The sequence below is a fragment of the Lycium barbarum genome, chromosome 1 (genome assembly GCF_019175385.1).
Source record: "Lycium barbarum isolate Lr01 chromosome 1, ASM1917538v2, whole genome shotgun sequence".
Lineage (NCBI taxonomy): Eukaryota > Viridiplantae > Streptophyta > Magnoliopsida > Solanales > Solanaceae > Lycium > Lycium barbarum.
In genome coordinates this window covers 136,294,059-136,316,345 of record NC_083337.1, presented here as the reverse complement: position 1 = coordinate 136,316,345, position 22,287 = coordinate 136,294,059, and the positions used below count along the sequence as shown (strand labels likewise).

At 35.9% G+C, this 22,287-nt stretch overlaps 1 protein-coding gene across 1 annotated transcript; it reads left to right on the top strand.

Annotated features, from left to right (window-relative positions):
* Positions 1-16,865: 16,865 nt before the first annotated feature.
* LOC132606106 (purine permease 3-like) lies at positions 16,866-18,869 on the top strand. Its single transcript, XM_060319479.1, has 2 exons — positions 16,866-17,603; positions 18,382-18,869. Exons 1-2 carry the CDS (start codon positions 16,866-16,868, stop codon positions 18,727-18,729), a joined length of 1,086 nt encoding a protein of 361 aa, XP_060175462.1. The 3' UTR covers positions 18,730-18,869.
* Positions 18,870-22,287: the final 3,418 nt, after the last annotated feature.

Genomic DNA, 22,287 nt, shown 5'->3' with positions numbered 1-22,287 from the left:
ATTATGCATTACAGTATGACTTTCAGCTCCTTGATATTCCATGAGTCTCAACCATGGAACCTCAGTATGCTTACCCTCCATAATCAGTTCAGAAATACATGTCTCAGTTCTGTCACGACCCAATCGGAGGGCCATGACGGGCACCCGGAGCTAACCTACAGAGTACCTCGAAACGTACATCTCATAATCATATCTGAGTGGGCCGTAAAGCTAACTCATAAATGTCATAATCTGCAAGTGACACAAGCCCAAAACTGTTTTTGTATATGTCATCAAACTGTTCTCAAGTACCCAAGTCGACAAGGCTGTCAAAAAATGGTGATACAACAAAGTATAGACTAAGATGATCATAGAACCTCTAACCGTACATATATGTCTACGAGCCTCTATTGGAGTGCATAACATAATAAGGACGGGACAGAACCCCACCATGTCCATATATATATATATATATACACACACACACAAAAGAACGATACCAGCTGAACTGTAGCTCCAGAACAAATGGAGTGCTCCTGTAATATAGCAGATGAAGCAGCCTAGTGGTCTGGTCCATCTCCCTGTCTACCTGCGGGCATGAACGCAGCGTCCGCAACAAAAAGGACGTCAGTACGAATAATGTACTGAGTATGTAAGGCATGAGTAACAACATAATAAAAGTATGAAGATAACATAATATAAAAGAGATCAACCTGTGCCTCCGAATGCCTTTTTAAGGCGGATGTCATGCATTCTTGTAAGTGTTAGTGCTGTGGAACGTACAACCCGATCCATATATGTTAGTGCTGTGGAACGTACAGCCCGATCCATATATCTATTAGTGCTGCAGTATGTGCTGCCTGATCCATAAATGTTAATGCTGCGGAACATGCAGCCTGATCATATATATATATATATATATATATATATATATATATATATATATATATATATATATATATATATAAGACATGCATGAGAGCCCAATAAAAGCTACATATCTATCGGAGTGACATAAGGTCGGTAGCTTCTGATTCTCATTATGGAAATATCATCATGAACATATCTCACCTTGAAAGAACAAAATCATAAGATGAGATCAACACCAATGAATATAATCAATAATCATGAAACAAGCTCAATAATATCATGAGAACATCAAGAACCATAAGCTTTAGAATCTCTAGAAATTAAATCATCATTACGGAAGACATTTGTCAACATTATCATAGGAATCTTAGAATCATAAGCTTTTAGCATTTTTAAGAATAGGAACATCTTGGATATCATGAGTAGGTTCACAACAAAAGAATCATGCCTTAAGAAAGAAAGGGTTAACCTTACATACCTGTATGTCTTCTTAACTACTTAAAGTTCTCCTCCCAAGTCCGCAAAATCTACATTCAAGAGGATTCATACTAAGGTTAAGTCTTGAAAACACTCTTAAGTTCAAACTAGTACAATTAACGAACTGACGAAATGTGAGTAGCATTTCCATGGTAATCCCACCTTAAAAATACTCACCCAAACATCTTCAAGAAGAGGAGACAAGGGTAGACCTTACTTGGAAACCCTAACCACTTTAATCTTAACTTTGATATTTGATTTAGGTTTGCAAATATGTTTGAATATATTTTGGAGAGGTTTCTAGAGCTTTCTAGGACTTGGGAGTGTGTTTAAAATGATTAAAATGAAGAGGGGTCATCATACTTAAATTCTGGAAATTTCCACCGACATTGACTTATATGGTTCATATAATATTATATGGTTCGTATTTACGGTCGTACAATATTATACGGGCCGTATAATTAGCCTCGTATCTCAGATTTGCAATTTGCCAGTTGCATTGGAAAGAATACTATCCGAACTTCAATTTACATAGGTTATGGATTCCTTAACTCCTCATATTATAGGAGATATGCCTCCCTCAAGTTGGACCAAAAATTCCTTTCAAAGTCCTATCAGGTTTTCCCAAAATTTTGACAAACTTAATTTCTTCGATTCGCTTGATCCTAGAACCTTTAGATACTTTCTTAACAGTTGTTAAAGGTATTCCTTACCCTTATAGGTTTCCATGGCCTCTCCGTCTTACGCTAGTTTACCTTTGACATAACCAACGCGAGAATTTTCGAGATAAAACATTGTAAATATATATACGGTCCATATCCTTGGTCGTATAACATTATACGACCAACATCCAGGCCGTATAAAATTATATGGTCCGTACAGTTGGCCGTATAATATCACCTCCAAAACTGCCTTTTCTGGAAATTTTTAAAATCCTTAAATACAACCCATATACCATATTTTCCAAGAACAACATTTGACGAACTCTTCCGCTTTGATTCACTTATTTTCCAATCCTTCCGTAACTCACCAAACATGAATCTAAACACTCATAAGCACAAGTTAAACATGTCCAACCTCATATATCCTTGAAACAAAGCCCAGTGTCCAAAATTAAGACAGCTAGCGTATGTTGACACCCGATTTTGTCCCGCCTTCCTCCAAAATATTTTTGGCAACTTTTAAAAAATAATTATTTATATTTTACTATAATTATTAGCTTTTATTAATACTGGCGTTTCATTATCCTGCTGTAGTCACTACTGTTATTATCTTTTATTTTATTACCGTTACTACTACCACTTTATCATTTTTTTTTGTTACCAGTATTATTATAATCCGCATTTTTTATCATTTCAGCATTTTTACCAGCCTATAAACACGCATCGCATTTATTTTCGCACAATTAAATAATAGCGTTTATTTACTATTGACTTTCAAATATTATTGCACGACTATTGCAACATCATATAATTTCATTTTTATCTGAGCACCAGTAATTACATACTTTTATATTAAATAATATTTTGGCACCCGTTAATATATAATTAATTAAAATAGATCTTTTATTTAAATTTAGAAGCCAAACTATGTCTTTCATTCAGACCATATTTTAATTCATCAACCCAATCCCATAAAACCAACCCACAAATCTTTTATCCGACCAACCCAATCCGTATGAGGCCATTTCAATACCCATCCCACTATTCATCTACCCGACCCAGCCCCCCTATTCATCTGCCTGATCAGCCCACGTTTAATTCATTAGCCCAGTCCATCGACCCAACGACCCGACCCAAATCCTTTTCAAGAAATGAAGCGGTTAGGTCATGCTCCCTCTTTTCATACGCCGCCCACACCCCGCTCTTCTCTCTCCTCCTCCCTCTCTCTTTCTCTCTTCCTCTTCGACAAAAAACAGCAAAATCACAGTCATCTTTCGTCCCTCCAGGCCGTGCATGGCCATCTTAGGAAACAATTTAATGATCGGTCCAGAATGTCAACGTTTAAGGGTTTGGAATTTGTTTTCTTTTCCAGTTTTTTGCTTTCAAATCTGAGAGCATTTTAATGGACTTCGTCCGTTTGTGAAGAAAAATCACTTTCTTCATCAGTTCCCTTTTCATTTTTTCGGGTACAAGTTTAATGGTTTTGTTTTCTTCTTCGTTTGTTTCTGATCGACACAAAAAAAACCCCTAACGTTCGATTTGAAAAGTATTTCTTTGACCAGAAATCCCGCCCGAATTTGAAACCCTAGAGCAAACCCTAGATTTTCCCCCTATAAATAATCTTTTCTTGAGTCGTTTTAGAGGCAGCTCTAGAACCGCCAAAATCCCCTAAGCAATATTAGTTCATCAGTCTTATATTTCTGAATATCGAGTCAAAAACACTAAGTCATTTTTTGGTTTTCGTTTGTCTTGGTATTGCTTCGAATCCGAGCATCACAAGCTCGGATTTGGTAGTCTTCGAGGTAGATTTGAAACCCCGCACCCATTTCGCTGCACCCGAAGAAGGTAATTTCCCCTTTCCCTTTCTGCTTAATCTATGTTTTCTTAATCATTGTTAGGTTTAAAACATGCTGATTAGTTAGATTAGCTTTGTTATACCCCGTATATTTATACGTCAAAATATTCGCAAGCAAGTCGACTCAAATTAAAGACAGGATCATTTTCGGACACGAAGTAGAAATCCTTAATTTTCAATTTTAATTAGTACACTAATTGTTTATAAATTTTATTTAGTGTAGAAATATTATTGGAGATTAGGAACTAATTAATTATGATTAGATTATTAAGTAAGGATTAATGATTTATTAAAATTAATTAAGTTAATTAAGGTGGGCCTCACCCGATCCTTTTAAAAAATAATAATAATAAACTAATGTATTCAAATGATGAACGCAAGCTGCATGGTTAACTCTTTGACCATTTTTCATAGTCAGTTAAATTCTTGGGATTCTTACTAGCTAAGAAATGCTTAGCCATAGATTGACACCTAAGAAAAGATGTGTCCAAGTCATTTCCCAATTCAATTCCCTACTTACACGTTTTAGGAGGGGGTCCACATTTATTACCTAGTCTTAAATAGGATCAGATCTTTCCCAAACATTGTATATACAATTTCAGTACACTTACCACGTGAAAAGAGGAAGGACAACAAACATATTTTCTCCCTTCTATTTCAACGTTAAATAGCAGCAACATTCTGGACATTTTTTTTTTCACAAAACATTTCCCAATTCTTTATAAGCAAGTTGGAGTCTATCACAAATTGAAGTACTATACAATCAGAATTAGATCTTGTTGATTAGAGGTAAGGATCAGTTTCTCTCATGTATAAGAATTAAGTAAAGTCTTAACTCTTAAGCCTTGCCTACGTACGATAAGTTGGAAGTTGGAGTTGTAGAAAAATTGTTGAACTTATTGTGTTGTACGTTAGGGGATATTCTTGCTGTGGTTAGAGGCTGGAGATATTGTCATGTTGTCAATGTGTTAATATGATGTTCTACATGTATTTAGTACGTACAAGTTGGTGTGAGTTTAAGAATGGATGATGCAAATGACTTGTTGGGCATATTGTTTGGAATGTTGGTATTGTTCTTGTCTTGTATAGTCGTTGATGATGTTGCTAGATCATATCTATGCACTTATAAAGTTGTTGCGAGAGTTTTGTTGTATAGAGTGGCTGGAAATGTTGACGTACAAGCATCAACGTGTTGGTGGATGGCGGCGTAAAAGTAAAAAGGGAACTAGGTGAAGTTGATATCATAGATTTATGTTAAAGTAGATTGGGTTGAAGAGGATATCGTCCCATGGACTCCGTCAGAGGATTAGCTACGAGGTATGTAAGGCTAACCCTTCTTTCTTTTGACATGTCTTAGATGTAAGTGATGAATGATATGAACTTTGGGGTAACTCTATTCATAGGTTCCGAATGTGATTCGTGATTCTTGTGCTGTTCATTCTATATGTACTCCATATGATTCCATTCTTTGACGAGTAAGGTTTAAATGTTTCTTGTGATGGTTTATTGATATTGTACTCCTATTCTGTTCCGAAGGGAACACCCATAAGGTGCCAATTGAGTTGTGTATATGGTTTTACTAATGATTTCGAGGAAATTAGTTTTATACTAAAGGAAACATAAAGTTAGACTTTCAAAACCACTCCTGTTATATCCCGTATTTTATACATTCGGATATTTCAAGGTGGTCGTGGTAAGTTAAAGGCAAGACTATCTTCCAAAATTATTTTAATGTACAAGTTGTTATGAATATTATTAGTGTGAAAATACTGAAAAACGCCAAGGGTAAAAAGGGAAATTCACAAAATGGTTCATGGTAAAATTGTGGAAGGTTAGGGGCAAAATGGGAATTTCACCCAAAATTCAAGAAAATTCTTGAATAACCCATTTTGGCCATGTGGCCGTCCAAGCCAAGGTGGGCTTGGCCCACATGGGTGAATTATATGTATGTATATATATGACATATTAGTCATATTTCACACACCAAATTCTAGAACTTTGAAGAAAAAATAAAAGGAGAAGAAGAAAGAAGAGCAAGGGTCGGCCATGGCTCCCAAAATTTAGCCATGGAAAATTGACCAAGAAAAATTATTTTCTTCTAGCTTCTCTACCAATTGGAACGCCCTTAACAACATGGAGTGGTTGTTGGAACAAGCAAAGTATTCATTTGGGCAACTTATAAGTCTAGCCGAATGAAGGAGCTAAGTGAAAAGGTATGTGTTCAACTCTCTTTTACTTGTGTTATGGATGATTTATGTATGTTGGAGTGTGTAAAAAGGGATTAAATTCATGAAATATGTGTGTATAGGTGTTGGCCGAATAGAAGTGGTGTGGTATAGAAGTGATGAATTAATTTTATTTAGTGGTTTGATTGTTGTGTTGTGGATTCCATGATGTAAAATGAATGAAAACCACGAATTTAGTGTGTTGGAGTGGTGGCTGTGTGGTGTGGAGCTTGGCCGTGTGTGTGTGTTGTGTTGTATAGGGTGATGAATTAATTTTGTCTAGTATTTTTGATTGATGTGGTAATGAATTCTATAATGAAAATGAAAGTTTAATGATTTTAGTGAAGTTCATAAATTTGGAAGAAAGTAATGTGTGGTTGTCTTTGATGGTGTTGTGAGATTTCGGGTGGAAGTGTGCATTAATTGGGTTGTTTGAATATTGTGTGAATTGATTAAAGTGTTCTCGAATCATGTTAGAATGTATTTTGGAAATAATTGTCGAAGTTGGAGATATGATTGTTGGTATTATTGTTGATACTTTGGCCGAGTTGAATTCTCGGGTTTGTTGTTGTTAAAATTGGCCGAGTTAGATTCTCGGGGATGGTGTATTTACAGGAGAAATGATGCCGAAATTTCGGTAGATTATAAAGTGAATTTATGTGAGAAACTAAGGCAAGTGTATGACGACGAATCTAACAATTATGTGAATTCTTTTGAATGCAGACTAGCAAGCTTGGATAAGTAAGCGTAGCTAATAGGACGTGGAGCAGGTATGTAAGGCTTGCCCTTTCTTTCTTTTGGCATGATCTTTGTGGAACCAACATGACAAAGTATATGTATGATTTCAAAGAAACTCCCATTCTTAGAGCCACTAGGATGGCTAACGTTCTTGATTTCCATAAGCTGTTTCGTATGGTTCTGATGTTTACCCATGATGTCCGAAGTCCCGTTTGATATGTTTCCGAATGATATTCGAAGGATAATTAATATGACTAAAGTTTTGATTTCAAATGAAAATACGTTTGATTATTCCATTAAGTCTTTGATATATTTTGATACATATATATATGACTCCAAAGGCCCTATTTGATTCGATCCATAACGATATCCGAAAGGTACTTGACATGATTATGACCTTGATTTTCCAAATGGCTTCGGAAACACTTATAGAACGTTCTGTACTTCAAACGCTCGTAACTTTTTCATACTAGGTCAGATTGACCCGAAACTCGTTTCTGAGCTCTCAGAGGTCGGTAAGTATACTTATCCATCGATTCTGGATTTATGTGCATTTAGTTTCGCACTACTCTGCTCGTGCATGTGTCATTACTTCTTTCGCCGAGTCCCGGGCCGGTATACATCGTGCGTATGGTTCGTCGGGTCCCCGCTTGAGGGCCGGGTGCCATTATGTATTCCGGAGTTAGATGTGTTACGGTGTTATGATGTGATATTACGATGTGTGACGGAGATTACGGAGCAAAACTTCTGGAGTTAGATGTGTGTGGAGCCAAAGACAGGGTGGCACCACGTTTCCCCGGGTCCCGTAAGGGACCGGATACCGTTCTTAGCATGCATGGTTTGTGTTTCCAGTAAGTGTTTTATTACCTTGCATATCGTGCTTACTTTCTGTTCTAATCTTCTACACTATATATCCTGCTTGTGATTCTGTTCATATTACTCTATGCTTTACATGCTCAGTACATATTTCGTACTGACCCCATTTCTTCGGGGGCTGCGTTTCATGCCGCGCAGGTACACCCAGATGATGTAGAAGGCCTTGCTAGGAGGTGTTTCAGCGAGATTGGCGAACTCCACTTCTTTCCGGAGTGTTGCCGGGTCAGAGCGTATATAAGCTGTGATTTCTGATTGTGTTAGACTTTGCAGACAGAGTCGTGGGTACAGAACATCAGTTTTGTAAGCGGCTTCATTAGCCGATGTGACATTTTGTGATATGTTACAGATTTTACATGATTACAAATTTTGGTTTGATTTGAGAACGATAGAAAGAAAGTTTCTGAAAACCTTACTTTGTGTTTTACGATTATCTGATTTGAAAGTTTGAAAAGAGTATGTATGTAATAAGAGTCAGAGGGTTCGCTCGGCTCCGAACATGGGGTCGGGTGCCCATCACACCCTAATAAGGTTAGGGTGTGACAACTCCGAAGGGGGTGCGAGATTTTACTATTTAGATTTTCAAAACTACTCCGAAGGGGGTGCGAGGTTTTACTATTTCATTTCATTTACGACTTATGTTTACATTCCATAGCATCATCTCTTTGTATTGATATTTGTGGATTAAGTTTGTGTTGACATGATTGTGATATTAAGCCGGAAGCGGCTGCCCGAAGGGGCCATCATTATTATTGAGCCGGAAGCGGCTGCCCGAAGGGGCCATCATTATTATTGAGCCGGAAGCGGCTGCCCGAAGGGGCCATCATTATTATTGGGCCGGAAGCGGCTGCCTGAAGGGGCCATCATTATTATTGAGCCGGAAGCGGCTGCCCGAAGGGGCCATCATTATTATGCCGGAAGCGGCCGTCTGAAGGGACTATTGTGATACTAGCCGGAAGTGGCTGTCCGAAGGGACCATTTTGTTAACATGTCGGAAGCGGCATGTGTGTGAGATTGCATTATTTACTTAAAGAATGTGTGTTAGATTGCATTATTTACTTAAAGAATGTGTGTTGGATTGCATTATTTAATTAAAGATTGTTTTGGAGACTTCGTGTATATATTTATGTTTCTTCCAGCGAAGGCTGCAGGTATTGAGTTAGATTGTGATTTCTTCTCTCCTAAATCAAATTATGATTATGATTTATTACCACCTTACATACTCAGTACATTATCCGTACTGACGTCCTCTTGCCTGGGGACGCTGCGTTCATGCCCGCAGCCCCAGATTGTTTGGCAGGTTAAGTGTATAGCTAGGATGCTTGGACGTCAGCTGGGATTGACAAGTTCCACCTCATTCTGGAGCTATGCTAAGTCATGTATGGATATGTATGATTACAGATATGTCAGGGCCCTGTCCTGACTCACAATGTTCAGTTTACTTCTTAGAGACTTTTGCAGATAGTGTCTTGTGGTATGTTTGTCGAGGTGTCGACAAAGTGATGTCAGTTGAGTCCTTTGTGGATTTTAAAAGAGTATGTATTGTAGATGATTTAGATTGGTCTAAAGTACTTATTGATTGAAAGTTTTCATAATCGTTATGGAGATAATGATTTCTATTTGGAAAATTTTTATGTTCTTAAAGGTTTTTGAAATGACAGGTTTTCATAGAGCGAATGTCTAAGGGTTCGCTTGACTTTGATGAGAGTCGGGTGCCCGTCATACCTTACCATTGATAGGGTGTGACAAGCTTGATAAGCCTGTTTGTATGTTGATATTAATTCGGACCTAATCAGTCTTGTATGATGATTTAATTATCGAGTTTCGCTCTGTTTACGTAATTAAATATATTATGTGTGATAACTTGGCTTTAGTTTATTCAAATGTATGAGTTAATCATGTTAGTTGGTTTAAGTTGCATATTGCCGTATAAATCTGGACAATTAGTTAGTAGGATATTTGATCTTTTTTAAGTGTTTGTTGTTAGGTCAGGCATGACTAGTAGTTAAATCTGTGATTGATTTCTGTTTGCTCCTGATTATAATACAAGATTGTTTAATGTAGTTTAGTAATGACATAGTAATATGGAGGGCTGAAATTGTAACATAGAGAATGCATATCCAGTTTGTATTATGATAAGAATGATAGCTTGTGGTTAAGATAAATAAATCTGGTTTGTTTTTATCTGGAAGAAGTTTAAATCTGGTCTTTGTTTGAAGATATGCGTGAGTCCTTTGGGAATCTGGCCTGGTTTGGTTAGTCTCTTAAAATAGATATTGTGATCTGAGTTGAGTTTTCTATTTATTGGCCTATAAACCCTGTTTAAGTTTGCAGCATACTTGTTTAGTTATATGCCCAAGGGAGGGGTCTATAAGTGCATTTGTTGTTTGAATGCTATTATTTGTATGACTTGTTCAGTCCCCCTCAGTACTTGAAATACGTAAAATCAGTACTTGTTCTTGTTGAATTGTCCTACCAGAATCAGAATTTTAAATGTAATCAAGATTTGAGATGGTTTGTGGGATTAGGTGCTGTCTAGGCTTTAATGAATGCTGAAATGATTCCTTCTGGAAACAACTAAAATGTGAACTGAGAGGCGATAATATTTTGCTATAGCTTTAGTATTATAAGCCACTGACAGTGATGATTTTTTGCTATAATTATTGGTGTCTTGCCTTGTTAATATAAAGAATATGAACTGGAAATGTGCCTGAATGCCATAAATATCCCTCCTGAATTCAGTAGGTGTTTTGTATATCACGAATCTGCCTTGTTTAGACTTGATATGTATTATGTGTTGGCAATACACTTTCTTTTAAACTATGCACGTGCTATATATGCAAAATGCTTGATTTAAATTCTTCAAATGGTTGAAAATATACCAGACAATGCATAAGTTCCTTTCCTGACACTACGATTGATGTGTTCCACCCATTTTATCTATTTTGACTAGCATGTAAAGGGGTTTTGACTGTTTTTAAACATACCCATACTTATATAAGTCAAGTTTGGAGTCATTTGTGACTCATGGTACGTAATGTATCGAGCTGGTTTCTAAATGATATGTAGCTTGAAGCCTAAATGTATACTAGATGTTGAATTTGAACATGTCTCCTGGCTGTTATCTGTCCCTTTGTATAATTAAGTCTCTTTCATGAATACACCTTGATATGTGAGATATATTCTGTGTATATACACGAGCATGTGTTATTTGATGAGTTAGAATATAAGGGTATACCATTCGTATGAATCTCTAAATGTGGGCTGATATAGAATTTCCATTAGTCCTTGGGTTTGCTTACATTTATTCACTGTTGTGCTTTTACCCCTTATGTGTCTAATTGAACTTGTGTGGCTTCATTGTGTCTGGGCCTGATTTCCCCTTTGCATTTAGGCCCAAGGCCTTATTATCCTTCTGTCTGTTTCTGTATACACGCATGACTTTGGAATGTGAATTGTATATGCCTTAGTCTTTTATTATATGCTAATCCTTATCTTTCTTTTATGCATGACCATCGCATACGAGTCCGAGGGACTCGTTCTTCTTTCGCACTCGGTGTTGGGCTGAAAGCCCAACATAATGTAGCTCGAGTCATCTCTGCCCAGCCCTCTGCCCGCAGCGAAATATATACAAAATTTATTTCTGGGCTAAGCCCAACAGCAGCAGCCAATCCACAGCAATATATATGAAGGAAACGAATTCTGGGCCAAAGCCTAGTAGCAATGGAACGCAGCAGCAGTCCCTAAGAATGGGCTGAGCCCATTAACTTATTGGCTCTTCTATTTTATTTTTGTGCATTTAATTTGTATTGCATGACTAACACTTTGTTTGTTAATTTAGATGAACCTTAGTGAAACTAGTGGGGTTTAGTTTTAGCATAATGGGTAGTTAATTTAAGGGAATAATCAACAATTAATTCCATAGGTTTCATTCTTGTTTTTTTTTTTTTTTTTTTTTTTTTTTTTACGATAAAATTATTTACAATACCTATAATATTTATCTTCTTAGAATAATTGGTTTTCAAAAATAGCATGATTACATATTTTGAACCAAGAGAATCACGTCTTGTTTTTACTATCTTAAAGATTTCAAAACGTCACTAATATGTAAATAGTAACTTAAGTATATTTTATAAACATTTTTTCCAAGATTCATCCAATTATACATGTTTTTAGCCGAGCATAGTTAAATAAAGTTAGTAGAAAGAGAAAGAAAACTCATCACCTTTTGCATTCTATTTATAAAATAAGTCTAGATTAAGTAAGCATATCTAACCAATTGAAATTTAAAGCTTCATTTACATTATTTTAAACCTTTTTGCATTCTATTTATAACAAGTCTAGATTTTCTACATATAACGTAATTTTATTTCAAGTTTAAATTGGCTAGGTCTTCTCTTAAAAGCCTTTATTTACATGCAAACCATTATACTTTGCAAGCCTCATTTTAAAATAACATCATTAAAGCATAGCAATATTTATAGTTTATAGCATTTGAAGTCTCTTTTGTGCAAATTATTCTACAAGTCCTATTTAAATAGTATTATTATATTCATTCTTTAAAACCTTAACAACCTGTATAAGTCTTATTTTAAAATAGCCTTTAAAGTTCTTCTTTATACAAATTATTATATTTTTTGTAAATCTTATTTTGACTAGCATTATTTTCCTTTAAAACTTTAGCAATAGTTGTAAGACATTTTCTAAAATTTAAACACTATATTTAGCCTTAATTAATTAACCTAAGTTTGGCCGGATAACCGTAGTTACGGATCCTAGAGGATGCCTAACCCCTTCCCTTTAGGATAATTAGAACCCTTACCTAGAATCGCAAGTTAAGCAGACCATTAACGGGGTTTAGTTAACTTTACCTTAGTTAAATAATTAGGTGCCCTAATTCACCTTAAAATCAATTAGGTGGCGACTCCGTAAAATAAAATAAACAGGAATCTCCAATATGTTGTACTCTAATTTGACCCGGTTTAAATGGGATATAACAGCGTACAACGAATCTTAATGTAGAAAAATACAAGGTGTAACAAGTTGATTGCTGACCAGTAGTTCAACATCATGTATTACAGTATGATTCTCAGTTCCTGATTTTAAATTCCTGAATGTTGAACATCCGTATATAGGCCTGAGGCCGTAGTTATGTATATGTATTCTTGGGCCCGAGGCTGTAGTTTGTGCACTTATATATTGGGCCTGAGGCTATCTTATTTACTCAGATAAACAGGTGGTTTCTTATTCAGAACCGGGAGTACTTATGTTCAGTTTCAATTTAAACATTTATTACATGTTTATTGATTTGGGCTGCCCTTTCCTCGAGCGCCCCACTTACAGTTCTTTCATTCAGTTGCTTTACATACCAGTGTAATTCAAATGTATTGATGTCCCCTCCCGGGGCCTGCATTTCACGATGCGGGTAACACTTTACAAGTTGACGATTTAGAGCGTTAGGATTATCGTACTAGCAATTTGGTGAGCCCCAGTTCCCTCGGGGCATTGTCACACTTTACAGTCTTTTCAATATTTCTAGTCAGTTTGGTATGCCAAGGGCCTTGTCCCGGTAAACGGTCAAACTTATTATTCTTAGAGGCTTCATAGACTATAATTGCAGTCAATTAGTTGTTTAGCAGGATTTTGTGTTATACTTGTCGGCTACTTATAGACTTTCAGGCTTATTCAGTATTTCCGCATTTATGATATTTCAGTCAGATTTTTAGTAGATCAGCATGTGTTAGTGTTATTTCCGCTTTCAGCATGTTTTGATATCACATGTTGATTCAGCCAGCCAGCCAGTTGGTTCACTCGGTCACATGTAGTTAGACACCGAGTGTCGTGTTACGCCTAGGCCATGATTCGAGGCGTGATATATACCAACCAACATTTGTTAATGTCCTCAATAAGTCTATTAAGATATTTCTTTTTCTTTTGTTTTGATGTCCCTTGGATATGTTTAGGGTTAGTAGCATCTCCTATTTTTGCAAAGAACAATAGTAATTACGTAATTTTCTTAATTACGCTTGTTCTTCTTATAATTAATCCCTACCATTATGATATCCTGAGTTTACTCAGATCTCGTAACTTTATATGTATATTTTTTGTGCTTAATTTATAAGGTAGAGGTCAAAATCAAACCCCCCCCCCCCCCCCCCCCCCCCCAAAAGCACACGGGCATATACATGCTTGTGGAATTCACTTAATATATACTTCCTCCGTCTCAATTTATGTGATATAGTTTGACTATGCACGGAGTTTAAGAAAAAAAATGAAGACTTTTGAAACTTGTGGTGTAAAAGAAGTCATAAACATTTGTGTGGTTGTAAATCATTTCATTAAGAGTAGAAGGGGAAGTTTTAAGTTAACTTGTTTCTAAATATAGAAATGTATCATTTGTTTTTGATAGAATAAAGAAGAAAGTATATCACACAAATTGGGACAAAGGAAGTGGTATAAAAAAAAAAAAGTACCAACCAACATTGGTCGATGCAGTAGCTATCTTCTTGACATGAAAAACACATGTTGAATTGTGTCTTACTGATTTTATTTTCCAATTTCAGGTAGGCATGTCTCTGGTTCCTTGGTGCCCATTTTGGTCCAACTAAGGAAACTTGAAGTATTAATGTTTTGAATTATCTATGGCACACATTAAGACAACATTAATAATAATATCAACTCTTCTTTCCAATAGAAAATTCAGACGGAAAATTGATCAACTATAAGGGAAAGAGTTGGACTGTCATGCGTCTTCAGCTCTAACTATTGAAACTCATGAAGATTGTTGCTCCCAAACGCACACGCAAGTATACGCTGTGGTACAAGTAATATAGAATTTAAAGTCCAGATATCATACTCACAGGGACTTATAATTAACTATTTATTAAATTAAACTAATGCTAATTATCTAAACAAGAATTAAGATCCAAATTTATATTTATAAACTAACTAAAAATGAAAGAAAACAAATAATGAACTTCAACCAAGCAAGAGCGGATTTTTATCGGAGAAGAGATAGATCTAGGGCTATGACCACTAACAATCCAGTTGAGTCTTCAAATCGTTCTACCTACGGGTTACTAGTTGACGGGTTTATGTTAACTTTATGAGTATCTTCCGAGTTGCTCACAAGCCTGTAGATGCTACTATAACGCCTATATTCCTGTGGTCGTCAGAGGTAACAAGAACGCATTTACTTCTCCGTATTCAACTAAGCAAGACTAAAGGGTATACTTCTATCCTCAGTAGCGAAACGATTAATCGAACAAGCTCTATTTATTCTTATTACGCGTGCAAATTCCCTATCCCTAGTTTAATTCACATGTCACAGATAGTGTCTAATTAGTGATCAAGTAATTAAACAATTAAGCACAAGAATACATAACCAACCCAAAAATATGAAAATTTAATAGATAGAAACGATAATCAAACATCAACTTTCATGTTTGTGTCAAAACCCTAGATCTAAAGAGTTTAGGTCCACATAGACATGGAGGAAAAACAGCAAATCATCCGAATAAAAATGTAAAAATAAGTATTATAGAGAAGAGAAGATAAAACCCTGTAACTACGGCCTCCACGGCGGCTCCAAGCTCTCTCTAGGTCCAAAGTTCTAAACTAAGGGTTTCAAGTCATCCAAAGTTATGTAAAAACCGTGTAAAATATGTATTTATAGAGTACCAAAAAGCCTGGACTTTTAAAAATCAAATCCAACTTGGACTAAAAAAAAATAGAGGGTTCGCGTCACGCTCGCATCGCGGGTGCAACGCGGAAGATCAGAAAAACAATGATTCAGAGACTGATTTATGCGCGCGCGACGCAGGTTGATCACTCAATTTCAATTGTTTTCAATTCGTCTCTTGTTTTGTCTTCAAATGGCAATCATTACAACAGTAAATGACCAATGATTAGGCCATGATGAATCATCATGATGTTCCCCACTTTATCTTCTCTTCTCTTCCTTTTTCCTTTCTCTTTTCCATGCTTTTATTCATTTTTTCTCTAAATCTCTTAATTTTTACACTGCTTTATTTTTACATAATAAAAATATAATATTAAGTACAAAGTAATATAACAGTACTCAAAAGACGATTAAAAGTATTAAAATGTGAGGTAACAATGGCTAAATATATGTATTTTTAGACCGAACATCAAAAATACATTAACAAGGGAGAACTCAAATTAATCTCTAAGACGCCATCAGATGTTGGCCGGAAAAATATATCTCCGACAAACTTTGATTTTTTCCGGTTAACCTTCAACTATATTTATATCTTTATCCCAACCTTCAACCATATGTACAAGGGATTGTTTTTATGCAACAATGTAATAATTTCCTTAGCATCAATGTTGATTTGTAAAGCACGAAAACCCATCCTAACAGGCATCAGCAATACATAAACCATGTAACAAGGCGTGAAGCTCAGTTTCAGTTGAGTTTGTGTGTAAGATTGAACAGTAGAATCCAAGTATCCTGTTGCCCAAAGGATCTCTAAAAGTGGTTACCTATCCCATTAATAGTGCTATTATGAGCAATTGAGCCGTCCGTGTTGAGCTTAATATTCCCATATGAAGGACTACAGATGCAGGCTAGGATTGTTGGACCCGGTGCATGGTGCATGGTGCACGTGCTTCTTCATTTCTTGAATGTAATGCATACCGTTATACATATTTAGTTTTTTTAAATTAGTAATCTGGAGTTTGAGAGGGTCATTAAATTTTTGAGTGACCTTATTAACCTTTAGAACTTCTTTATGGGGAATTCTTTGATCTACCAATTGAAAGATCTATATGTGCAGTATGATAAGAAGTCCTAAAAAGATCGATTGAGACTCTTTCCGGTGGGATGTTCGTCAACATTTATACATCGATGAATTTTATTTTCGAACAATTGTTGATTTTTCAGTTGTTTTCCTTAGATGGACGATAAATGATTAATTAAATTTTCCAAATTGCTCTATATAATTAATCCAAACTAGTTTGTTATGACCATAGCAGGGTCCATTTCTAATCTAGTATATACATTGATGGAACTTTTTCTGCTATCATTAACCCCATTCGTCATATATTGTGGGCATTTTGTCACATTTGTAATAAAGTCAACATATGACAATACCATTTTGTTGATGTCCATACCTTATAAATGACTCAACATGAGAGAAAAAGAACTTCAGTCCTCCATAGAAAATGGAACCTCAAGTAAGCTCAACAATGAAGAAAGCTCTTCTAGTCATCAATTGTATAATTCTAGCTGTAGGAACCTGTGGTGGCCCTTTGGTCATGCGCCTTTACTTCATCAAAGGAGGCAAAAGAATTTGGCTATCATGCTGGCTAGAAACTGCTGCTTGGCCAATCAATTTCATCCCTTTAGCCATCTCCTACATCTACCGTTGCAAAAGCAATAATAACGTTGATGACAATAACAACAACAATAATAATACCACCAAGCTCATTCTGATGACTCCCCGAATTTTCATAGCCACTATTGGGATCGGAATCCTACAAGGATTGGCGAACTACTTCTACGCGTATGGCATAGCCAAATTACCTGTCTCCACTAGCGGACTTCTCTTTGCTACGCAACTTGCTTTCACCGCCTTCTTTGCTTTCATTATAGTGAAGCTGAAGTTCACTTCTTACTCCGTTAACTCGGTGTTTTTGTTAACGATTGGTGCGGTGGTTTTGGCCCTCCGCTCCGGTGGTGATCAACCGGAGGGAGAGCCTAAGAAAGAGTATATATTAGGGTTTATCATGACCCTGGCATCTGCTGCTTTGACTGGGCTTATTTTTCCTTTGGTGGAGTTGATATATAAAAAGGCACAACAAGCTATCACTTACACACTTGTGTTGGAGTTTCAGACTGTTTATTGCTTTGTTGCTACTGTGCTTTCAACAGTTGGGATGATCATAAACAGCGACTTTCAGGTCATTTGAATCCTCCCTCTCCATTTACCTTCTCTCTATTATTCGTTACGTACACATCTTTGACTTTCAACGAAATTTACAATGAGTTTAAGTTTCATGCGCATATCAAAAATATTTACACAATCAAGTTACCTTTAACATTACGTAAATCTATATGATATATAACCATTAACGGGTGAACCAATGAAAATCAACTAATTTAATAGTATAGAGTTGAAGTTTAAACAATATTTGATAGCGTACAAATGTTCTAACTTCTATACACCAATAGTTTTAAAAAAGAAATTACGTTATCAGATCACCTTAAGATAACTACTCATAATTAACAAGTGGAACTATTGATCTAAAAAATAAAAATATTTTTAGATTGTTTAGCCATCCAACAAAATAATATCCATCAATTGTATATTAATGATAATATACATATAGTATACATATTTATATATAATTAGTGTATATCTTTTGTATATTAGCCAGCAGAGTTGTAATTATTTTTGCTGAGAGGCCAAATATGTTAAAAGCCCGAAAATAAAGGCAGGCTGCTTGTTACTCCACTATAGTTGAATTATACTAATAGTGTAAATATTGTTTATTTTGAAGTGTATATAAGTTAAATTAGCTAAAAAAGATATAGAGGAGAAAGTCAAAAAAAAAAACAATCAGGTTAAATATCACTAGTTTTAGCCAATGACGATAAAATCCAACTTATATGAGGTGTAAACCAATTTCCCCCATTGTCACTAGTTTATTAATGGTGTAAAACATACTTAATTTGCAGGCAATTTCAAGGGAGGCAAAAGCATTTGAACTTGGAGAAAGCAGATATTATGTTGTGATAGTATGGAGTGCAATAATTTTGCAATTCTACTTCTTAGGCGCCATTGGAGTCATCTATTCTGCTTCTTCTTTGGTGTCCGGCATTTTGCTATCTGTCCTGCTTCCTGTCACCGAAGTTTTAGCTGTTTTTCTTTACGGTGAAAAATTCAGTGCAGAAAAAGGAGTTTCTCTTGCCCTCTCTTTATGGGGATTTGCTTCATACTTTTATGGTGATCATAAAGAGAACAAGAGGAGAGAAAATAACCAATCTCCGGAAACAGAGATGAGTGATAAAACTTGTACCCCATGATTGAAAAGAATGGTTTTTACATGCCAAGATTATTAGTACAAGTTGTAATATATTGGAATCTGTTCAAGTTAAGGAACTGTACCTGATCGATAGTTGGAATTCACCGAGGTGATTTTCAAAGTTCAAGTGATAAGACTGAAAAAGAGACTATTTAATTAGAATCACTTTACAGAAGGTCTTAGTCTCCCTCAAACTTGAAAAATGAGAAAGCTTGTGATGAGAACATAAATCGAATAGATATGACAAGAGTTTAATAATAAGAAATACTCCTGCAAACGTATGACAGAGTAATACTAATAGAAAATGAATAGCAGATCATACATATGCAGTGAACACCTGAGGATTGGCTCGCTTCCAGTAGCCAATAGCCAATTTAGTTCCTCCAGTTGAGTGTGAAATTTATTGCACGTGTCCCTGTATATAATGGATGATGCAGATTTATTTGCTAAACCAACCGTTTTAACCATGGTCAATGATATATCTCTTATCTATCACTACCCCTTTCTTCTGACATGCATTGAGTAATTTCAGATCAATAAAGGGAAGAAAATCAACTGTATATGTGCTCAGGTTATGAAATGTTGCAGATTTAAGTGAAGCCAAATGCAGAAGAATAGGATCTATAGGAATTTCTCCTTTTAATAGGCTTGAACGTAACATAGAATGAAAGAAGACGTGTTTTTTTGGTGAACATAAAGCTTTATTTATCACCAGGCAAACAAGTACAAATGTCCTACACTACTGTTGACTTAAGCATCCCTCCGTCTCAAATCAAAAGCAATAAAAAATAAGTATACACTATCCATCTATGTGTGTTGGTATAATCTCTCTATCCACTATCTTCCTTGTCTACTTTCCTTCCTCCTCCTCTGGCTATTTATTGGTATATACACCTCTCGTTTGATCTTTACACAGACTTTGGTAATGGTAGAGTCATCTTCCACACTGCTTCATTCCTTGCCCCCCAGATATTGCATATCAGTGCTACCAGCACAACTGTGATGAAATCTCTGTAGTTCTTACCTCTTCTGTTCCTTGTCATTCTTCTCCAAATGCCATGGAATTCTGCGTTCTGAATTCCCAACCCCATCCAGTTCATCATATAGTCCAGAAAAGTCCTTGAGAATTGACACTCAAAAGTGTAAGTGTGCAATGCTCTCAACAGCTCCTCCACATAGGACACAACTATCATCTGCTATAATTTCAATCTTCATCAATCTTTGCCTTGTTAGTAGCCTTTTGTGAGCTGCTAGCCATCCAATAAAGTAGTTCTTGGGTGTGCTTAATGTATTCCATACCCACCTACTCCCTTTCCATACTTCCATATCCCCTTTCCTCCAAAAATACCCACTTTGGATGGTATACTTTCCATCAGCTTTCAACCATCCATCCCCCACATATCCTTGCTTGTATCTGCATATTTTCCTCCAATACCAGCAACTATCACTTGGTGGAGCTTAGGTTCGAACCTATATATCATGGTGATATTTATCATCAGATATTTGATTTGCTTCGCCATAATCACAAGTATATCCTCGCAGAAATGTAAACTAGACTGATTCAGCTTTTCTGTCTAGAAAACCAAAAATCCCGTGTTTTTTCTGTTTGGACTTAAAAAGAAAAGAAGAAAAAGGGGCCGTTTTGGTTGTTGGAGAAAATGTAGGGTTATGGGATTTTTACCAACAATGCTTTATTGATGAATCTCAACGAAAGTATCACCCTGCCAGTTTTTTTTTTCTTTCAACTCTATCATCCTCTTTAGATATGAAAACCCAAGAAAGTTATCAAACCCAGTTAATACACCATTGAAATTTCCAATAAGCTTAAATTTGTGCACTTGCTGCATGGGTTAAGGGGATTACGAACGAGCGGAGTGCTTAGTGGGAGCTGCGAGCCTCCTGGGTTCTTGCTTTCTTGTCTTTTTTCCTCCGCCTTCCTCTTGTAATTGACCCTTTCTTTTCTGCTACGCCTATCCATCTATCAAAATAATGAAGAAAAAGACATCATGATGTAAGTTTATTATTCTTTGCATCATAGGTGTTGCTGCGTCTTGTGATCCTAATTGTCATGGTTCTGTTGCATCGTAGACGCAAATATTGGACCTAGGTTTGTTGATGGATCTGATCTTGTCGAACAGGTCATTTGAACACAAAGGCCCACTAGCCGAGCTGAATTGGTTAGTGATGGAAGCAATTCCCGTCAGGAGGAAATTAGTAACATGGCACATGGGTTGATACAAGGGGCTATTCATGTTGATCTTAATGATGTTCTAAGCTTAGATGAGAATTCTAAACAACTAGCCACAATCATACGGATTCATTACAAAAAAAAGAAGAAAGAGTGATGCCTAACCTAATGCTTTTTGCTTTGTAAAGGCCGCTAGGGTATTCTTTTGGAATTGCAGTTGACAATATGGAGGACCACCAACATCCATTCTTCCTTACTGATGGGACCTCCATGGAAGCTACTTCAGCATAAAATTTGAAGAAGGAGGGAGGAGAGAACTAAAGAAGAACAGTTTTCGTACATTGCGTCAGTAGCTAAGTTGTAGTGGATACAAAATTTTAAATTTGGCACCGTTTGAAAATTTGACATTCTAAATGGCATAAAACAACCCAAGTTAATGAAATTGATATTGAGTAGCTCAAATCCACGTTTAAGGCAAAATATTGGCATTCATCGCCAAAAACTTCTTCACTTAAAATAGCTGTAAAGATCCAAACTCTCCCAATCTCTTCTAAAGGTTTTATCCAATTATTTTTTTCAAAAATCTCTATCATTTCGCCCTGCTTTTCTTAAAGATGCAATAATTTTCAACCCTAGCTCTCAGTATCAAAGCTTCTTGGAATGAATCTACCCAAGGTAATAATCTCTAACCCCCCGAATAATCTTCTTGCAGTTGATAATCCTAGTTTCCTCATGGTACTTTGGCTCGCAACCAAATTCCTGGAGAGATAGGAGAGCTATCAAGAAGTATATCCCCATGTATATTTGTTTATATCAATTTAAATATAGTTTATCTCTTGTATATCATGTTTCGCTGTGTATATCCATGAAAATCTACTGATACCCACGATATACAATGTGATATACACATGTTGCAGTGACATCCATGAAAGTCTATGCGTGTCATATGCACTGATATACATGACATAAAATATGATATACACATTTCACAGTGACGTTTTTTCGGTCTGACTTCTTATTCCACACCAGAATAAATCACCTTTAATCTTCCTTAAATTTTACATACAACATCATCCAAGTGTTTCCAACCATATCTGTACACACCCATTCAATCTAACAACAAAACAAAACAAACAAAACAAAACAAAGGACAAAAAAAAAAAAAAAAAAATGAGGAAGAGAGAAGAAAAAGAAATTCAGATGCGTTTCTACTCCCTCCATTCCAATAGATTATTACTTTTCGCTTTTCTAGAGTCAAACAAATTATTAACTATTTTGACTTATAGTACTTTTTATGTAGTTTCCAAATATGTAATTTTTATTTCAAAAAATTTAAAGATTTATGTTCTAACACACGATCAAAATTAGAAA